This window comes from Pseudophryne corroboree, chromosome 3 (assembly GCF_028390025.1).
Source record: "Pseudophryne corroboree isolate aPseCor3 chromosome 3, aPseCor3.hap2, whole genome shotgun sequence".
In the NCBI taxonomy this organism is placed as follows: Eukaryota; Metazoa; Chordata; class Amphibia; order Anura; family Myobatrachidae; genus Pseudophryne; species Pseudophryne corroboree.
This window is the reverse complement of record NC_086446.1, coordinates 471,608,326-471,630,008: the sequence shown is the minus strand read 5'-3', so window position 1 is coordinate 471,630,008 and position 21,683 is coordinate 471,608,326. Positions and strand designations below refer to the sequence as shown.

Below are 21,683 nucleotides of genomic sequence, written 5' to 3'. Positions count from 1 at the left end.
CCCACTGTAGTAGTGCCCCCAGTATGTGCCCCTAGTAGTTGTGCCCCCTGTAGTAGTGCCCCCAGTATGTGCCCCTAGTAGTTGTGCCCCCTGTAGTAGCGCCGCTTGCAAACAAGAAAATCAAACAAAAAAACACGTCATGATGTCTCTCCCATAGCAGCGCCGCACTGACACTTGGGGTCAATTATGACCTCTAGCGTTAGTCAGCGACGTCGGCTGCAGTGGGCGCCCACACAGCCCACGGCGCCTGCTGCATCCAGGGAGAGGGGGTCAGGAGTAGCAGCTCTTGCCATGGCGGTGGCGGCGCCCTGGGCAAAAAGCCTGCTTGCCTGTGGCAAGAGCAGCTACTGGATAGGGCAGCTCCTTAGTGTGCACTGATGATGATGATGGAAATGAAAACAAGCATACGGATAGGTGTGGTGCGATTGCATGGATGTGTACAACTCAGTACCCGAACGAATATCTGCTATTCTGCTTTTATTTGTGCATACAATGAGTGTGATTATGCCAATGTGTGCGCACCTCTGCTTGAGCCCATGAGTGTTTAGATTGCCAGCTCTATACCATATATAACTGCTTCTATTGTGCAGAGAGGTATAATATCTTTCTGGCTAGTGTGCAGTGGGAACAAGACTGGTCAAATAATCCCGTAGCTGGAGCTTCAGAAAGACGCTGCTGCCTGGGGGTGGAGCCAATAATGAATTCTGGGTCAGGAGTGGATGGGAGGTTTCCTAATAGGCCCTACACACATGCCGATATTCTGAAAGATATGAACGATCTCGTTCATAAATGAACGAGAACTCGTTCATATCTTTCAGTGTGGAGACTCCAGCGATGAACGATGCGCGGCCCCGCGCTCGTTCATCGCTGATCTCCCGTCGGCTGTGCATGCAGGCCAATATGGACGATCTCGTCCATATTTGCCTGCACTTCAATGCAGCCGGGTGACGGGGGGAGTGAAGAAACTTCACTCCCCCCGTCACTGCCCCCCCGCCGCCGGGTTGCTCGTCGGCCGTATCGGCCGCCGGGCACCTCGGCGGCGCATCGCCGAGTGTGTAGGGCCCCTAAGAGTGATTTCTCCTGCACTAAACTTATGGGTAATTATAGGTAGGATGAGCCACAGGTTCTTATACAAACATATTTGAAGCCAATGATAAATGTACAGCTCAATCTACCTCTAATGGTAAATAGATTAACCAGTGAACTGATTGTAAGATTTAGATTTGAGAAAGGAACAATCACAGCCTTTTATAGATTTTCAGAATTTCCCTCATCATACATAGGTGTAATTATATTATACGGTGAAACCTTCAAGACTTGTTGGTTTGAGACACTGGAGTGCTGACACTGTACTGTACAATTTATATGAAAGAGACTGTTGTAAATTAAATTAATTGGCACTTGATTTATTAAAAGTCCAGAAAAGCTGTGTTATCCTTAATTCAGAACAGCTTTCTGCCAGTAACAGATATGGTACATTACTAAGAAAAGCACTCTTCATACTGATCGTCTTTTGCGCTATTACCCCATAACTCATGGGAAGGGTAAGGTGACTGTTCCCATCACAGTCCGCTTGTCCAGCACAGATTATCTCCAGGACCAGATCACACACAGGTATAATACAGAGTCACCATTAACTAAAAACTGGAGATGTAGACCTGACCTGGAAAATGTCGGCATCCGTATATGTAAACATGACTGGAACATGATGCAGAGTATCTGGAGTTCTTAAGGCACATGTTTACTAAGTGGGTAGTAAAGTTGTAGGCACAATGTTTGTAGTTGATTTAAAAACACTTAGTAAATATTGCCAGATGTTGATTGTAGTGGCCTCACACTGTCCCTTATCTACTTGTTTTCCTTTGCCCGTCGTTGACCGGAATGGTCTGTTTCTTTATTAGCACAGCCTCCTCACCATACCTCTGCACACACTGTGTCACCGTTTGCAGGACTTTCTGGAGACGTCTGTCCAGGGCAGCTAAGTGAGGCTCTGTGAGAACGGTTTCCAGATGATCGCGGCTTAAAGACTCCCTCATAACATCACTCAGCTGGTAATCCGGCAAGGCGAGGAGGTTCAGACGTTGCCATGTGTCCTCTCTCACTCTACAACAGTAAGCCAGGTAAATGTCACAGCAACCAGTGACGTGCACATAATAGAGCAACAAGTCTGTGTAAGTAAAGCCTGCCCCTACCATGGAGTATGTGGACATGCTCTCATTTACATCAGGCGTAGTACAAAATGAAAAGCGCAGATTTTATAAATCTCTAAGAGCAGAATATCAGTGAATAGAGCCCAATAGGAAAGATATTATCCATGGTTTATGAATTGCTTTAAACTAGAAGTGGTACAGGCATGTTTCTGGTAATATAGTAGCTGATCCGCCTTGTCACACCAAACATTATATAATAGAAAACGTGTAATACTCACAGGCAGCACTGGTACAGGGGAGCGAGGATGGAAATCTCATCACGGTTGTGTTGTCCAAACCTGTGACATGTAAATATGGAAACATTTAAAAACAAATGCTCAATGTAACGGTTCATCTGGTGGCAAATGATGGAGAACAGAAGTGACATGATATCATGTGCTGGGTGTGCTATGTTATGTCGATCCTTCAGAATGTTGACATATTGTCATTGGTGGGTCAGCATTGACTTACCTGCTCATGACAGCTGCATTGTCATCTTCCGGCTGCTGATGGTCATGTGGCTGTCACTTCTGGCGGAGTCATCTGATGGAGTGTTGTTGTGGTGAGTATACCAGCCTAATCCCTATCTCTCTTGCCTAACTCTAACCCTTCCACCCCTCTAGCCTAGCCCTAACCTCCCCCTAGTGCCTATCCCTAACACTTCCACCCCTGTAGCCTAGCCCTAACCTCCCACTAGTGCCTAACTCTATCCCCTCCACCCCTGTAGCCTAGCCCTAACGTCTCCCTAGTGCCTAACCCTTCCACCCCTGTAGCCTAGCCGTAACTTCTCTCTAGTGCCTAACCCCTCCACCCCTGTAGCCTAACCCTAACCTCCCACTAGTACCTAACTCTAACCCCTCCACCCCTGTAGCCTAGCCCTAACCTCCCACTAGTGCCTAACTCTATCCCCTCCACCCCTGTAGCCTAGCCGTAACTTCTCTCTAGTGCCTAACCCCTCCACCCCTGTAGCCTAACCCTAACCTCCCACTAGTACCTAACTCTAACCCCTCCACCCCTGTAGCCTAGCCCTAACCTCCCACTAGTGCCTAACTCTATCCCCTCCACCCCTGTAGCCTAGCCCTAACGTCTCCCTAGTGCCTAACCCTTCCACCCCTGTAGCCTAGCCGTAACTTCTCTCTAGTGCCTAACCCCTCCACCCCTGTAGCCTAACCCTAACCTCCCACTAGTACCTAACTCTAACCCCTCCACCCCTGTAGCCTAGCCCTAACCTTCCACTAGTGCCTTACTCTAACCCTTCCACCCCTGTAGCCTAGCCGTAACTTCTCTCTAGTGCCTAACCCCTCCACCCCTGTAGCCTAACCCTAACCTCCCACTAGTACCTAACTCTAACCCCTCCACCCCTGTAGCCTAGCCCTAACCTCCCACTAGTACCTAACTCTAACCCCTCCACCCCTGTAGCCTAGCCCTAACCTCCCACTAGTGCCTAACTCTAACCCTTCCACCCCTGTAGCCTAGCCGTAACTTCTCTCTAGTGCCTAACCCCTCCACCCCTGTAGCCTAACAATAACCTCCCACTAGTACCTAACCCTAACCCCTCCACCCCGTCGCCTATCCCTAACGTCTCCCTAGTGCCTAACCCCTCCACCCGTCGCCTATCCCTAACGTCTCCCTAGTGCCTAACCCTAACCCCTCCACCCCTGTCGCCTATCCCTAACGTCTCCCTAGTGCCTAACCCTAACCCTTCCACCACTGTAGCCTAGCCCTAACTTCTCCCTAGTGCCTAGCCCCTCCACCCCTGTAGCCTAGCCCTAACTTCTCCCTAGTGCCTAGCCCCTCCACCCCTGTAGCCTAGCCCTTACTTCTCCCTAGTGCCTAGCCCCTCCACCCCTGTAGCCTAGCCCTTACTTCTCCCTAGTGCCTAGCCCCTCCACCCCTGTAGCCTAGCCCTTACTTCTCCCTAGTGCCTAGCCCCTCCACCCCTGTAGCCTAGCCCTAACTTCTCCCTAGTGCCTAGCCCCTCCACCCCTGTAGCCTAGCCCTAACTTCTCCCTAGTGCCTAGCCCCTCCACCCCTGTAGCCTAGCACTAACCTCCCCCTAGTGCCTAGCCCCTCCACCCCTGTAGCCTAGCCCTTACTTCTCCCTAGTGCCTAACCCATCCACCCCTGTAGCCTAGCACTAACCTCCCCCTAGTGCCTAGCCCCTCCACCCCTGTAGCCTAGCCCTTACTTCTCCCTAGTGACTAGCCCCTCCACCCCTGTAGCCTAGCACTAACCTCCCCCTAGTGCCTTACCTTCACCTTCTTGTCCTGCTGCCTATCCCTAATGTCAACATTCTGACAGAGTCTACATCATAACTGTCAACACTGTACTGCCGATATTGAGGCTCATTCAGGTGAGGTTGTTCTGTGTTTGCTATGTTTTGTGTACGCATGAATGCCCACTGCAATGGTATAATTTCTGTCCAACAGTGTATAATTGCACTCACTAATGTATCATATATGGGGATTGTAGAAGTTACTGCAATCTGTGTCCTTTATAAATGCACAGCACATTGTGAATTTATATAGACACAAAACTGCTTGTCTCTAATCATTTACAGTAATTCATCCTTAAATCCACATTTTTCTAAAGAACAGTGAAGTGAGGATGTCAGAACTGACTGTTTATACAGATATCAGCTGCATATTAATATAAGGGAGATTTTACCCTCTTGCATTGTCCAGGTGCAGAAGAAAACCATCATCTCCAAACTTGGTGAATATCTCATAATGATGCCGGTCCATGTTTCCTGGAGAGTGAATGAGTGAAAAGGGGATTATACTGTAACTTCCTGCACTCAAACTCTGAGGAGCAAACATTAACATGTCTTATACATGGAGGTTTCCACGTCTCATCCTACAGGTAGGTCTGTCAGAAATAGAACATGCCAATGTGTTGCCTGTAAGTCCGAGTATGAGCATTGGTAGAAATTCTAACAGGTTTTCTCTAACGTCCTAGTGGATGCTGGGGACTCCGTCAGGACCATGGGGAATAGCGGCTCCGCAGGAGACAGGGCACAAAAAGTAAGCTTTTAGGATCACATGGTGTGTACTGGCTCCTCCCCCTATGACCCTCCTCCAAGCCTCAGTTAGGTTTTTGTGCCCGTCCGAGCAGGGTGCAATCTAGGTGGCTCTCATAAAGAGCTGCTTAGAAAAAGTTTTTTAGGTTTCTTATTTTCAGTGAGTCCTGCTGGCAACAGGCTCACTGCTACGAGGGACTTAGGGGAGAGAAGTGAACTCACCTGCGTGCAGGATGGATTTGCTTCTTAGGCTACTGGACACCATTAGCTCCAGAGGGATCGAACACAGGCCCAGCCATGGAGTCCGGTCCCGGAGCCGTGCCGCCGACCCCCCTTGCAGATGCCGAAGTTGAAGAGGTCCAGAGGTCCGGAAACAGGCGGCAGAAGACTTTTCAGTCTTCATAAGGTAGCGCACAGCACTGCAGCTGTGCGCCATTGTTGTCGGCACACTTCACACCAGCGGTCACTGAGGGTGCAGGGCGCTGGGGGGGGCGCCCTGGGCAGCAATGTATAATACCTTTCTCTATGGCTAAAATACATCACATATAGCCCTTGAGGCTATATGGATGTATTTAACCCCTGCCATATATCGCAAACTCCGGGAGAAGAGCCCGCCGTTTTAGGGGGCGGGGCCTATTCTCCTCAGCACACAGCGCCATTTTCCTGCTCAGCTCCGCTGTGAGGAAGGCTCCCAGGACTCTCCCCTGCACTGCACTACAGAAACAGGGTAAAACAGAGAAGGGGGGCATATTTTGGCGATATTTTTATATATTAAGCGCATATAACAGAAACAACACCTTTTAGGGTTGTTTATATACATTTTTATAGCGCTTTGGTGTGTGCTGGCAAACTCTCCCTCTGTCTCCCCAAAGGGCTAGTGGGGTCCTGTCTTCGATAAGAGCATTCCCTGTGTGTCTGCTGTGTGTCGGTACGTGTGTGTCGACATGTATGAGGACGATGTTGGTGTGGAGGCGGAGCAATTGCCGGTAATGGTGATGTCACCCCCTAGGGAGTCGACACCGGAATGGATGGCTTTAATTATGGAATTACGTGATAATGTTAGAACGCTGCAAAAGTCAGTTGACGACATGAGACGGCCGGAAAACCAGTTAGTACCTGTCCAGGCGTCTCAGGCACCGTCAGGGGCTGTAAAACGTCCCTTACCTCAGTCAGTCGACACAGGTACCGACACAGATGAATCTAGTGTCGACGGTGAAGAAAGAAACGTATTTTCCAATAGGGCCACACGTTATATGATCACGGCAATGAAGGAGGCTTTGCATATCTCTGATACTGCAGGTACCTCAAAGGGGGGTATTATGTGGGGTGTGAAAAAACTACCTGTAGCTTTTCCAGAATCAGAGGAATTGAATGACGTGTGTGATGAAGCGTGGGTTAACCCCGATAGAAAACTGCTAATTTCAAAGAAGTTATTGGCATTATACCCTTTCCCACCAGAGGTTAGGGCGCGCTGGGAAACACCCCCTAGGGTGGATAAGGCGCTCACACGCTTATCAAAACAAGTGGCGTTACCGTCTCCTGATACGGCCGCCCTCAAGGATCCAGCTGATAGGAGGCTGGAAACTACCCTGAAGAGTATATACACACATACTGGTGTTATACTGCGACCAGCAATAGCCTCAGCCTGGATGTGCAGTGCTGGGGTGGTGTGGTCGGATTCCCTGACTGAAAATATTGATACCCTGGATAGGGACAGTATTTTATTGACTATAGAGCAATTAAAGGATGCTTTTCTTTATATGCGAGATGCTCAGAGGGATATTTGCACTCTGGCATCGAGAGTAAGTGCGATGTCCATATCTGCCAGAAGAAGTTTATGGACGCGACAGTAGTCAGGTGATGCGGATTCCAAACGGCATATGGAAGTATTGCCGTATAAAGGAGAGGAATTATTTGGGGTCGGTCTATCGGATCTGGTGGCCACGGCAACAGCCGGAAAATCCACTTTTTTACCTCAGGTCACCTCCCAACAGAAAAAGACACCGTCTTTTCAGCCGCAGTCCTTTCGTTCCTATAAGAACAAGCGGGCAAAAGGACAGTCATATTTGCCCAGAGGCAAAGGAAGGGGTAAGAGGGTGCAGCAAGCAACTACTTCCCACGAACAGAAGCCCTCCCCGGCTTCTACAAAGCCCTCAGCATGACGCTGGGGCTGTGCAAGCGGACTCAGGGGCGGTGGGGGGTCGACTAAAGATTTTCAGCACACAGTGGGCGCGCTCACAGGTGGACCCTTGGATCCTGCAGGTAGTATCTCAGGGTTACAAGTTGGAATTCGAAAAGTCTCCCCCTCGCCGGTTCCTAAAGTCTGCTTTACCAACGTCTCCCTCAGAAAGGGCGACGGTATTGGAAGCCATTCACAAGCTGTATTCTCAGCAGGTGATAGTCAAGGTACCCCTCCTACAACAGGGAAAGGGGTATTATTCCACACTATTTGTGGTACCGAAGCCGGACGGTTCGGTAAGACCTATTCTAAATCTGAAATCCTTGAACCTGTACATACAGAAATTCAAGTTCAAGATGGAGTCACTCAGAGCAGTGATAGCGAATCTGGAAGAAGGGGACTTCATGGTGTCCCTGGACATAAAAGATGCTTATCTGCATGTCCCAATTTACCCTTCACACCAAGGGTATCTCAGGTTCGTGATACAAAACTGTCATTATCAGTTTCAAACGCTGCCGTTTGGTTTGTCCACTACACCTCGGGTCTTTACCAAGGTAATGGCCGAAATGATGGTTCTTCTACGAAGAAAAGGCGTATTAATTATCCCTTACTTGGACGATCTCCTGATAAGGGCAAGGTCCAGAGAACAGCTGGAAGTCGGAGTAGCACTAACCCAAGTAGTGCTTCAACAACACGGGTGGATTCTGAATCTTCCAAAATCTCAATTGACCCCGACGACACGTCTGCTGTTCCTGGGAATGATTCTGGACACTATTCAGAAAAAGGTGTTTCTCCCGGAGGAGAAAGCAAGGGAGTTATCCGAACTTGTCAGGAACCTCCTAAAACCAGGAAATGTGTCAGTACATCAATGCACAAGAGTCCTGGGAAAGATGGTGGCTTCTTACGAAGCAATTCCATTCGGCAGATTCCACGCACAAATATTTCAGTGGGATCTGCTGGACAAATGGTCCGGATCGCATCTGCACATGCATCAGCGGATAACACTGTCACCAAGAACAAGGGTGTCTCTTCTGTGGTGGTTGCAGAGTGCCCATCTGTTAGAGGGCCGCAGATTCGGCATACAGGACTGGGTCCTGGTGACTACGGATGCCAGCCTACGAGGCTGGGGAGCAGTCACACAGGGAAGAAACTTCCAGGGCGTGTGGTCGAACCTGGAGACGTCTCTTCACATAAATATACTGGAGCTAAGAGCGATTTACAATGCTCTAAGCCTGGCAAAACCGCTGCTTCAGGGTCAGCCGGTGTTGATCCAGTCGGACAACATCACGGCAGTCGCCCACGTAAACAGACAGGGCGGCACGAGAAGCAGAAGAGCAATGACAGAAGCTGCAAGGATTCTTCGCTGGGCGGAAAATCATGTCATAGCACTGTCAGCAGTGTTCATTCCGGGAGTGGACAACTGGGAAGCAGACTTCCTCAGCAGACACGACCTCCACCCGGGAGAGTGGGGACTTCATCCAGAAGTCTTCCACATGATTGTGAACCGTTGGGAAAAACCAAAGGTGGACATGATGGCGTCCCGCCTCAACAAGAAACTGGACAGATATTGCGCCAGGTCAAGAGACCCTCAGGCAATAGCTGTGGACGCTCTGGTAACACCGTGGGTGTACCAGTCCGTGTATGTGTTTCCTCCTCTGCCTCTCATACCAAAGGTACTGAGAATTATACGGCTACGGGGAGTAAGAACAATACTCGTGGCTCCGGATTGGCCGAGAAGGACTTGGTACCCGGAACTTCAAGAGATGCTCACGGAAGAGCCGTGGCCTCTACCGTTAAGAAGGGATCTGCTTCAGCAGGGACCTTGTATGTTCCAAGACTTACCGCGACTGCGTTTGACGGCATGGCGGTTGAACGCCGGATTCTAAAAGAAAAGGGCATTCCAGAGGAAGTTATTCCTACCTTGATTAAAGCCAGGAAGGAAGTGACCGCACAACATTATCACCGCATTTGGAGAAAATATGTTGCGTGGTGTGAGGCCAAGAAGGCCCCAACGGAGGAATTTCAATTGGGTCGATTCCTACATTTCCTGCAGGCAGGATTGTCTATGGGCCTCAAATTGGGGTCTATTAAGGTTCAAATTTCGGCCTTATCGATTTTCTTCCAGAAAGAATTGGCTTCAGTGCCTGAAGTACAAACCTTTGTCAAAGGTGTACTACATATACAGCCCCCGATTGTGCCTCCAGTGGCACCGTGGGATCTCAACGTAGTTTTGGATTTTCTCAAATCCCATTGGTTTGAGCCGCTCAAATCGGTAGATTTGAAGTATCTTACATGGAAAGTAACCATGCTACTGGCCCTGGCTTCAGCCAGGAGAGTATCAGAGTTGGCGGCTTTATCGTACAAAAGCCCATATCTGATTTTCCATTCGGACAGGGCAGAACTGCGGACGCGTCCTCAGTTTCTGCCTAAGGTGGTTTCGGCTTTTCACTTGAACCAGCCTATTGTGGTGCCTGCGGCTACTAGCGACGTGGAGGACTCCAAGTTGCTGGACGTTGTCAGAGCATTGAAAATATATATTTCAAGGACGGCTGGAGTCAGAAAATCTGACTCGCTGTTTATCCTGTATGCACCCAACAAGATGGGTGCTCCTGCGTCTAAGCAGACGATTGCTCATTGGATCTGTAGCACAATCCAACTTGCACATTCTGTGGCAGGCCTGCCACAGCCTAAATCTGTAAATGCCCACTCCACAAGGAAGGTGGGATCATCTTGGGCGGCTGCCCGAGGGGTCTCGGCATTACAACTTTGCCGAGCAGCTACGTGGTCAGGGGAGAACACGTTTGTAAAATTTTACAAATTTGATACTCTGGCTAAGGAGGACCTGGAGTTCTCTCATTCGGTGCTGCAGAGTCATCCGCACTCTCCCGCCCGTTTTGGGAGCTTTGGTATAATCCCCATGGTCCTGACGGAGTCCCCAGCATCCACTAGGACGTTAGAGAAAATAAGAATTTACTTACCGATAATTCTATTTCTCATAGTCCGTAGTGGATGCTGGGCGCCCATCCCAAGTGCGGATTGTCTGCAATACTTGTACATAGTTATTGTTACAAAAATCGGGTTATTATTGTTGTGAGCCATCTTTTCAGAGGCTTCTTCGTTGTTATCATACTGTTAACTGGGTTCAAATCACAAGTTGTACGGTGTGATTGGTGTGGCTGGTATGAGTCTTACCCGGGATTCAAGATCCTTCCTTATTGTGTACGCTCGTCCGGGCACAGTACCTAACTGAGGCTTGGAGGAGGGTCATAGGGGGAGGAGCCAGTACACACCATGTGATCCTAAAAGCTTACTTTTTGTGCCCTGTCTCCTGCGGAGCCGCTATTCCCCATGGTCCTGACGGAGTCCCCAGCATCCACTACGGACTATGAGAAATAGAATTATCGGTAAGTAAATTCTTATTTTTGTCTTTTCATATAACAACGATATACAGCAGGATGCCGCTTTTCTGAAATCTTTTCACAAAAATGTTATGTAGGAAAACGTAAAACTTCTCATCTGGGACATTTATCCAGAGTATAAATGAATCAATGTAAATTACTACCTAGAGACCTAGAGACACTGGCGAGATACAGAGAGGGGGGAGCATTACCTGGGCTTGTTAGTGCGGTCCCTCCTCTGCGGTGCCATCTTCCCAGTCACATCTTCTGGAAGATGGCACTGCACAGTGGAAGCATAGACTTTGGTACTATGCTCTGTAGTGCGCATGCGCCATCTTCCTGAATATCACTGGGAAGATGGCGAGGATGAGGCCACACTTCCTGGAGCAAGCAAGGTAAGATGCGATCGAACGGATGATATATCATCCAGTGTGTACCCAGCATTAGGTGGGAGCTCTTCTGCTAATCTATCAGGATCAGTAATTCAATTTTGTTACAGATTCCTGGGGAGTTATGAATCAGGGATTAATCTCCACAGAACTATAACCAGTCTCTTTTAACTAGAGATGAGCGGGTTTAGTTCGCCGAGAACCGAACCCTACCGAACTCCACGTGTCAAACACAGTTCCGAGCCCGGCTCGGTTATTCCCGCCTGACTCGGAAAACCCGAACGAGGCAAAACGTCATCATCCCGCTGTCGGCTTCTCGCGGGATTCGGATTCCATATAAAGAGCCGCGCGTCACCGCCATTTTCACTCGGGCATTATAGAGAGTACAGAGAGGACGTGGCTACGTTCTCTCAGTGTCAGTTCTCAGTCTCAGTGCTCAGTATCAGTGCTCATTGTCTTGTGCTGCATCGTGCTGCTCAGTAATAGTAGTACAGTGTCTTGTGCTGCATCTTGCTGCTGTAGGGTGCTGTGGTAGTAATGTCCTGTGACTGTGCATCGGTCATCATCATTCCAGTCACAGTGGTATCTGGGGGGGTGACAATTCCAGAGTGCTTTTGTGCTGCTCACTAATACTAATACTAGTACAGTGTCTTGTGCTGCTCAGTGTCAGTTCTCAGTAGTATCATCAGTGCTCAGTATCACTGCTCAGTAGTATCATCAGTGCTCAGTATCACTGGTCAGTGCTCAGTGTCTTTCTTGTGCTGCTCGGTGTCAGTTCTCAGTATCACTGTTCAGTATTATCATTAGTGCTCAGTATCACTGCTCAGTAGTATCATCAGTGCTCAGTATCACTGGTCAGTGCTCAGTGTCAGTTCTCAGTATCACTGCTCAGTAGTATCATCAGTGCTCGGTATCACTGCTCAGTAGTATCATCAGTGCTCAGAATCACTGGTCAGTGCTCAGTGTCAGTGCACCTCTTTTTCTCTTTTTCTTTGCATCATGTGCTGTTTGGGGACTATTTTTTTAAAAGTGCCATCCTGTCTGACACTTCCGTTTATGTCCAGTGGTACTGCCATTTGATATAATTCCCGACATTACTGCCATTTAATTCCAGTGATTTTGTCATTTTCTTCCAGTGATTTGGACCAATAATACCATTGATTAGAACGAATAATTCCTGTGATACTGGCTTTTAATTCTAGTGATTGTCATTTTCTTCCAGTGATTTGGACCAATAATACCATTGATTAGAAGGAATAATTCCTATGATACTGGCTATTAATTCTAGTGATTTTGTAATTTTCTTCCAGTGATTTGGACCAATAATTCCATTGATTATAACGAATAATTCCAGTGATATTGCCTTAGAATTCACATGATACTGGAGTCTAATTCTAGATGGGCCAGGTGTTTGTGTCGCTTAGCTTAGCCATCCAGCGACCGCCATCCAGCGACCTTGGTGCACCTCTTTTTTTTTTCTTTGCATCATGTGCTGTTTGGGGACTATTTTTTTAAGTACCATCCTGTCTGACACTGCAGTGCCACTCCTAGATGGGCCAGGTGTTTGTGCCGCCCACTTGTGTCGCTTAGCTTAGTCATCCAGCGACCTCTGTGCAAATTTTAGGACTAAACATAATATAGTGAGGTGTGAGGTGTTCAGAATAGACTGGAAATGAGTGGAAATTATTGTTATTGAGGTTAATAATACTATAAGATCAAAATTACCCCCAAAGTCTATGATTTTAGCTGTTTTTGAGGTTTTTTTTTAAATCACCCGAATCCAAAACACATCCGAATCCAAAAACCCGAAAGGGTGGTTTTGCCAAAACGCGTCCGAATCCAAAACAGGGCCGCCAACCCGAATCCAAAACCAAAACACGAAAAATGCCCGCTGCACATCTCTACTTTTAACTATCCATCACCCTAAAAACAGGTAAAGTTTAAGACTGTGCAACTAGCCATTCACGCCTTACTCACTGTAGGTGGATTATCCCAGTGCCAGTTTTTTTTTGGTTCATTTTGAATCTCAAGAAACTCAAAACTCTGGTCAGATATGCAGGATAAGGATGCAGTCATTGAAATTCATGGACACTTACTTGCATGTTACAATTTGGGAAGGTCACCAGTTCAATCTCATCATTTTCATACGTGTTCACAATATGTATTGCAGCCATGGCTACTTTCTTGAAATCCATATGGGTGATGATCATCCCACTGTCTCAGATTTTGTTTCAGGCACACTTCCAGGAGAAAGCACTGACAATAGTATCCCACAGTTGGATTACCAAGTTCTACTAGCAAATGCCCTTTTTACACAGACTGATGCCAGTTCTTTTCTATTTGATAGTTTTAGGGAAAATAGACTCCATATTCAATATTTACATTGTTCCTTGCAAGGTCATTTCACACAAACCTTTCTCAATAAGGTGCGTGTCATACAATTACTTTACCAAGACAAGTAATTGTCGATATCCTACACTCGGGGCTTAGAGATGGCAAATACCATAAGAGCTGTCCCTTTGCCATATGGAATTTGACCATTTATCCTACATTACTGTTTTCAGGGTAAATGTTAAGCTTCCAATAGATGTTCTAAAACTAAAAGCAATTGCAAATGTTCTGTTTTAGTTTCCCCTTTGTTGCAGGTACAGGGAAAGCCCACATGGCTTTAGTTCAGTCAGCATAACAAACATCAAAAAGTGTAACGGCAATATTGGCCATGTTCATTGCAAGGGTGGTAACTGGTAAGCTGATTACCTCAGTAGGCAGATCCTGTACCATGGAAAGTGGTTCCTCACCTTGGACAGTTTCTAACCGCTTGTGGAGAGATGTGGTCGGCCAAATGTCAACATAATATTATGATCGTGCAACCACAAGGTTGAGCATTTCTGTACAAGGACAAGAAGTCCACAAGCAATACTTGTTAATCCTATAACAGTTCCAGAGAATTTTCAATTGATTAACCTGTTCCCACCCGTGGTGATGCTTCCGAGCATCCCAAAAAAATCTAAAATGGGAAGGGATCCAAGTGCTGTTAGTAGCTCCAGACTGGCCAAGATGGTCATTATACAGGGACATTTTCAAAATGTAAGTAATGGCATCATGATATCTTAAGACAGGACTTATTAACTCAGGGGGGTAAATTTACTAAGATGGGAGTTCTATTTAAGACGGGATGTTGCCCATAGCAACCAATCAGATTCCAGGTATTATCTTCTAGAAGGTGCTAGATAAATGAGAAGTAGAATCTGATTGGTTGCTATGGGCAACATCCCATCTTAAATAGAACTCCCATCTTAGTAAATTTACCCCAGGGTCTTTTTAATAATCAGAGTTTTGCAGGACTGGCTTTTATGGGTGCAGCAGGTGAAATCATAAAACTTATGAAAAAGAGGTTCTTTGACAGTGTAGTAGAGACTACGCACAAATCCAGATAGCCCGTTTCAGCAAATAATTCTCATGGGGTCTGGAAGACTAAGGTGTGGCTATTAAATAACGAGACTGTACTTGTAAAAATACACCATACTGTGTATGTTAAAAAGGAGTGGGGGGGGGGGGGGACACTGAACTAGGACTATCCCAAAAGGGTTTTGCAAGATTCCCCCCTCTCACACAGATAGTTTGCTGTCACACAGCGTGCAAAGAAGTAGTGCTTTTCCCTTGTGTTCAAAAGTAGAGCAACGTGTTAACATTTTTAGTTACAGTGAACATTGCGCCCACTGAATCTTTCTGTATGCTAACAGAAGCTTAATGGGCAGATTGTATGTCACATGCACATGTGTTTGAGTAGCACAAAAGATTTAGGTGGTCATTCCGAGTTGTTCGCTCGCTAGCTGTTTTTAGCAGCCGTGCAAACGCTATGCTGCCTCCCTCTGGGAGTGTATTTCAGCTTAGCAGAAGTGCGAACGAAAGGGTCGCAGAGCAGCGGCAAAGTTTTTTTGTGCAGTTTTAGAGTAGCTCAATACCTACTCAGCGCTTGCGATCACTTCAGACTATTCAGTTCCTGTTTTGACGTTACGAACACGCCCTGCGTTCACCCAGCCACGCCTGCGTTTTTCCTGGCACGCCTGCGTTTTTTTAAAACACTCCCTGAAAACGGTCAGTTGACACCCAGAAACGCCCACTTTATATCACTCACTCTGCGGTCAGCAGTGCACCCAGACATAACTGAAATGTCTGAGTCTCGCTCCCACCGGCCCCACCTCCGGGGCGTGCAGTCCACCGTCATGCGGAGGACTTTGGTGTACCTGAAGCAGGTTTCTGTTCCTGGGAACCTGCAGCCGCAGGTTTCTTGAACTTGGGCCGACCTCCCCGAAAGAAGGTGTTGGACGGCTTGGCCTTTCTGGGCTTAGTAGACCGAAAGGGCTGTGATGTAACTGAAGAAAAGGGTTTCTTCGGAGCAGGTGTAGCTGAGGGAAGAAAGGGTGACTTACCAGCCGTAGCGATCCACGCATCTAACGCTTCCCCAAAGAGAACCTGACCTGTGTAGGGTAGAGTCTCCACACTTCTCCTGGATTCCGCGTCGGCAGGCTGTGTGACCAGTGTAGGGCATAGGCGCTGGCTCAGAGCGCCCCCACAGCGCCGCACTATGTACCGCTGAGCCTCCGGAGCGCAGTTATACTGCGCTCCTACCCTGATGCTGCCATCTTCACACCGGCCCCCCACTTGCTAGGGGGGTCGGTGACTCACTCGCCACTGATCTTCAGCTCTGTAAGGGGGTGGCGGCATGCTGTTGGGGTGGGCGATCCTCTGTGGTGGGGAACGATCTATCCCCTCAGGAGCTCAGTGTCCTGTCAGCAGAGATAGTGGCTCAGACCCCGCAGGGCGGACACTACTCCCCACCTTAGTCCCACGAAGCAGGGAGACTGTTGCCAGCAGCCTCCCTGTAAAATAATAAACTCTAACATAAATTTTACTAGAGAAACTCTGGAGAGCTCCCCTAGCTGTGACCGGCTCCTCCGGGCACATTTTCTAAACTGAGTCTGGTAGTGGGGGCATAGATGGAGGAGCCAGCCCACACTCTCACACTCTTAAAGTGCCAATGGCTCCTGGTGGACTTGTCTATACCCCATGGTACTAATGTGGACCCCAGCATCCTCTAGGACGTAAGAGAAAAAGTTATTACCTGTGATGAAACATGGATCTTCCAGTACGATCCTGAGGCAAAACACCAGGCCATGCACTGGAAAACGCCATTATCACCAAGAATGAAGACAGCATGTCAAAGCAAATTCAAATTTAAAGCCATGTTAAATGTTTCCTTTGAAATCAAAGGTGTTATTTTGGAAGAATGGGTACTAGAAGGTGCAACAGTGAATAAACATTACTACAAAAATGTTCTAGAAACTTTGCGGGAAAGAATCAGAAGAAAGAGGTCAGAGCTGTGGAAAATAATCTCATCCTCCATCAGGACAATGTGCCGGCTCAACTGTGAAGCAGTTTTTGATTAAGAAACTGATTATAGTGCTAAAACATCCTCCATACTCGTCAGACCTAGCACCGTGTAACTTCTTTCTTTCCCCTGTACTAAAGGGAACCCATTTTGCATCAATTACTGAGGTAAAGAAGAACAAGGCGAAGGTGTTGAGACAGCTGACAGATAATGAGCTACAGCATGGCTTTGACCAATGGAATAATAAGAATGCAGCGGTGTGTTAAAACAGAATAGGAACACATAGAAGGGAAACGGAGGTAAAATTAACTTAATATAATTAAACGGAAATTATGGCATCAGTCTTGATTTATTTAATAGCCACTTGTATGTTAGTTGGTGCAACAAGACTCCTGGTTATGCAGGATGGGCTAGATTACACAGACCTTTTTAACAAGGTGAAGCAGGAAGCAGTAGAGAAGAGATGTATAAACATCTCGTTTGTCGAAGTGGGAGGAACGACCCCTACTAGACCCCCCACAGCGAATCAGCCTAGTGCTGATGCACTCCATCTCTCCTCCCGCCCAGCTGACTCGGCATGCGCAAGATCTTGCAAGTCTCGCGAGATCTCACGTGAGCCCGGTAGCTGTGCAGCCAGGGAAAGAGGATGAAGTTAAAATACCGGCTGTCGGGATACCTGCATTCAGGAGACCAACGCCAGAATCCCAACAGCCGGTGAGATACCGATGCCCGGGAATCCCGACCAACTCCGGATATTCCCACTTGGTTGGTGGGTCCATGCCACCAACTGAGTGGGAATAGTGTGCCCGAAGTGCGGACTTGCTGCCAGGATTCCAGCAGACGGGATGCCACTGTCAGTATACTGACAGCCGGCATCCTGTCTGCCGGTAAAACGTATATGTATTCCAGGGACAGAGTTGTCTCTGCAATGCAGATGGGGGGCGGGGGGGGGATAATAACAACTGCAGCTGTCGGAATGGTCAGTGCCACCATCTTTTCTTTCTAAGATGGTGTAACACTCCAGTCCTAAATCAGGTTACCTACTGCTCCTGTCTATCTCGGCTGGTGCTGGGGTCCCCTTCTGTGGTTTCTGTGCATCGCTCCCCATGGTGCGTCTGGCCGCTATTCTGCGCACCGGTATTTTCGACGGTACACAGGCCCTGGTGCTGCCATGTTGGAATGGATCATCTGACTCAAGCTTCTCCACTCAGAATGGTCCAAAGTGTCATCTGACTTCACTTGCCAATCAGGTTACAGCAATTCTATAAGAGTGCTTCCTATTTTCGCTTTTTGAGTTCGCTTTTTGTCAGTGCAATGTCGCTTCTACAGAAGTTACTACCTAGTGCTGTCTTCCCAGTTACTATGGATTCACCCGTTCCACTCCGGTTGCCAAATCGTCTCCAATACATTTTTTTCCCCCCGGTTCCATTTTGATTGCCACGTCAACTCTAGCCCATTGCCTTCTTTTGCAGTTCAGCTGATTCCACAGTTCTGGCTCTACATATTATCCTGCGTCCCAGTGTGAACCCCAAAAGTGTTAGGGACTTGCTCGATAGAGGTGACCTCGACGCGGTGAGCAAGCCCGTATCATTGGCCAATTATATGCTAACAACCTCTTAGTATATTATATACTGTAATTTATAGTAATGATTGTATAGTGCATCTGCACCCATTTCTTCTACATATTATCTACATTTACCAGTTGCTGCCGTTGAACTCCAACAGTTATCTGTTATTCCTGGTGGCCAGATCATGCCTTCGGGCCGTCTCCACGTGACTACTCTAGAGTTATTTTGATCTTTCTATCCATATCCAGGGACTCCTATCCCTTCTCATTATCTATACTACTCCATAAGTAGGATATGGACCAGCTAGCTTCCAAAACACTGCCTCCAAGTCTGCTCCAGCCACTCCTGCCACCCCCAGCCGAACCCAGCCCTCCAGCGTGACAGATGGTTTCTAAGTTTCTCTTAACGCTAGGTAATAAATTCATCTATGGAGAAAATAGGATTTTAATACCTACCGGTAAATCCTTTTCTCTTAGTCCGTAGAGGATGCTGGGGATGCTTCAAGAACCATGGGGTATAGTTGGGATCCGCAGGAGACATGGGCACTTTAAGACTTTGAATGGGTGTGAACTGGCTCCTCCCTCTATGCCCCTCCTCCAGACTCCAGTTTAAGTAACTGTGTCCAGGGAGACGGACATTTCGAGGAAAGAATTTATTGATAAACCACGGTGAGCATTTTACCAGCTTACATCTCCAGTATGCCGCAGAATGTGGCATTCAATAGAACACCAGCCGACGGCATGAAGAATATGCAGCAATACGCTGACATAAAGCGTAATACAACCTGTGTGTGTAAACACAACCAATAACAGCATAACGCATGCCATGGCATGAATATCGTCAGCAACAGGCTGACTTAAACGCAACACACCATGTGTGTAAACATACCCAATAACTGCAGATACAGTACGCACTGGGACGGGTGCCCAGCATCCTCTACGGACTAAGAGAAAAGGATTTACCGGTAGGTATTAAAATCCTATTTTCTCATACGTCCTAGAGAATGCTGGGGATGCTTCAAGAACCATGGGGTTTATACCAAAGCTCAAGAACGGCGGGAGAGTGCGGATGACTCTGCAGCACCGATTGACCCAACAAGAGGTCCTCAACAGCCAGGGTATCAAACTTGTAAAACTTCTCAAAGGTGTTTGAACCCGACCAAGTAATTGCTCGGCAAAGCCGTAATGCCGAGACCCCTCGTGCAGCCGCCCAGGATGAGCTCACCTTTCTGGTAGAATGGGCATTCACCGTTTTCGGTAACGGCAATCCAGCCGTAGAATGAGCTTGCTGAATCGTATTACAGATCCAGCGTGCAATAGTCTGCTTGGAAGCAGACTCGTTGAGATCATACAGGACAACAGAGCCTCCATTGTCCTAATCTGAGCCGTTCTGGCTACATAAATTTTCAAAGCTCTGACCACATCTAGAGACTTCGATTCCTCAAAGGCGTCAGTAGCCACTGGCACCACAATAGGTTGTTCATGTGAAACAATGACACCACTTTAGGCAGAAATTGCTGACGAGTTCTCAACTCCGCTCTATCTTCAGGGAAGATCAAATAGGGGCTCTTGTGAGACAAAGCCGCCAATTCAGACACCTGCCTTGCAGAGGCCAAGGCCAACGGCATGATCACTTTCCAAGTGACGAATTTCAACTCTACCTTACGTAAAAGGTTCAAACCAATGAGATTGCAGGAACCGCAACACCGTGTTAAGATCCCATGGTGCCACCGGGGGCTCAAAGGGAGGTTGGATGTGCAGCCCGACTTTCACGAAAGTCTGACCTTCAGGAAGGGAAGCCAATTCTTTTTGAAAGAAAATTGACAAGGCCGAAATTTGTACTTTAATTGAGCCTAACTTTAGTCCTGCATCCACCCCTGCTTGCAGAAAATGGAGAAAACGGCCTAGCTGAAATTTTTCCGTAGGAGCCTCTTTGGATTCACACCAAGACACGGTGATAATGTTTCGCCATTACCTTTTTTCTAGCCTGAAGCAGTGTGGGAATTACTTCACTGGGAATACTCCTTCGGGCTAGGATCCTGCGCTCAACCTCCAAGCCGTCAAACGAAGCCGCGGTAAGTCTTGTTACACGCACGGCCCCTGCTGTAACAGATCTTCTTGTAGAGGAAGAGGCCAGGGATCTCCTATGAGCAATTCCTGAAGATCTGGATACCAAGCCCTCCTTGGCCAGTCTGGAACAATGAGGATTGCCTGAACCCTTGTTCTTCTTATGATCTTTATCACTTTTGGAATGAGTGGAATCGGAGGGAACACATATACTGACTGAAACACCCACGGTGTCACTAGGGCGTCCACTGCTATTGCTTGAGGGTCCCTCGACCTGGAACAATATCTCGGAAGTTTCTTGTTGAGGCGAGACGCCATCATGTCTATTTGAGGAATTCCCCAACGACTTGTCACTTCTGCAAAGACCTCTTGATGAAGACCCCACTCTCCTGGATGGAGACCGTGTCTGCTGAGGAAGTCTGCTTCCCAGTTGTCTACATCTGGAATGAAGACCGCTGACAGAGCGCTTACATGTCTTTCCGCCCAGCGGAAAACTTTTGTGGCTTCTGCCATTACCGCTCTGCTCTTCGTTCCGCCCTGGCGGTTTACGTACGCCACACTGAATTAAGACGGGCAGATCGCAAAGAAGATGTTCCGCTTGCAGAAGGCCGTTGTAAATAGCCCTTAATTCCAGAAAGTTTATTGCCGACAAGCTTCCTGGCTTGACCATTTTCCCTGGAAATTCTTCCCCCTGAATTACTGCTCCCCAGCCTTGGAGACTTGCATCCATGGACACCAGGATCCAATCCTGGATCCCGAACCTTCGTCCCTCTAGGAGGTGAGAACTGTGCAGCCACCACAGGAGAGAGATTCTGGTCCTGGAAGATAGGATTATTTCCCAGTGCATGTGCAGGTGAGACCCGGACCACATGTCCAACTGGTCCCGCTAAAACCACTCTAGCATTTAACCTGCTCACTGAATGGCCTCGTAAGCCGCAACCATCTTTTTCATCAACGGAACGTATTGATGGATTGACACTGTTGCAATCTGATCCGACTCTGGATCCTCAGAGCTCTTTCCACTGGAAGAAACAAACTCTCAACAGTTCTGTATCTAACATTATTCCCAACGCCGACAACCGCATCGTTGGGATCAACAGTGATTCTGGCAAGTTCAGGAGCCAACCACTTTGTTGAAGAATTGTCAGGGAGAAAACAACGTTTTGCACCACTTGTTTCTTGACCTCGCCATACTCAGGAGAGCGTCCCAGTACATAATAATAATGACTCTTACTATTGAAGGAAAACCATCATACCGCCATCACTCCGGTGAATTGGCAATGACAATCCTGAATAGCAAACCCAGGTAAGCCTAATGTGGAAGAAACCATACTTAGACCCTCTTTCTCCTTTTACAGATTGGAGATCCCTGCCCTGAGAGATTCCATCTTGTAGTTCAACTTCTTAAGTAGACATTTTTGGGGGGATTGTTCTGACCGAGCCGTCCGGCCTCAGAAGCACGAAAAAGCTTGAATAACAGCTT

The 21,683-nt window shown here is 47.8% G+C and overlaps 1 protein-coding gene and 1 long non-coding RNA gene across 2 annotated transcripts in view; one reads left to right on the top strand and one right to left on the bottom strand.

Moving 5' to 3' along the window:
- Nucleotides 1–1,378: 1,378 nt before the first annotated feature.
- The window catches only part of FAM20A (FAM20A golgi associated secretory pathway pseudokinase), a 165,773-nt gene continuing 145,468 nt past the window's right edge, over nucleotides 1,379–21,683 (bottom strand). Inside the window, exons 9-11 of the mRNA XM_063960775.1 lie at nucleotides 4,857–4,938; nucleotides 2,429–2,488; nucleotides 1,379–2,103 (exon numbers count right to left, since the gene is read on the bottom strand). Coding sequence (XP_063816845.1) covers nucleotides 1,845–2,103; nucleotides 2,429–2,488; nucleotides 4,857–4,938 — 401 coding nt within the window. The 3' untranslated portion in view covers nucleotides 1,379–1,844. The remainder of the gene's footprint in view (nucleotides 2,104–2,428; nucleotides 2,489–4,856; nucleotides 4,939–21,683) is intronic.
- LOC135056053 (uncharacterized) overlaps nucleotides 4,876–21,683 on the top strand; it is a 32,165-nt gene continuing 15,357 nt past the window's right edge. The window contains exon 1 of the long non-coding RNA XR_010243871.1: nucleotides 4,876–5,051. This is a non-coding gene — a long non-coding RNA (uncharacterized LOC135056053). The remainder of the gene's footprint in view (nucleotides 5,052–21,683) is intronic.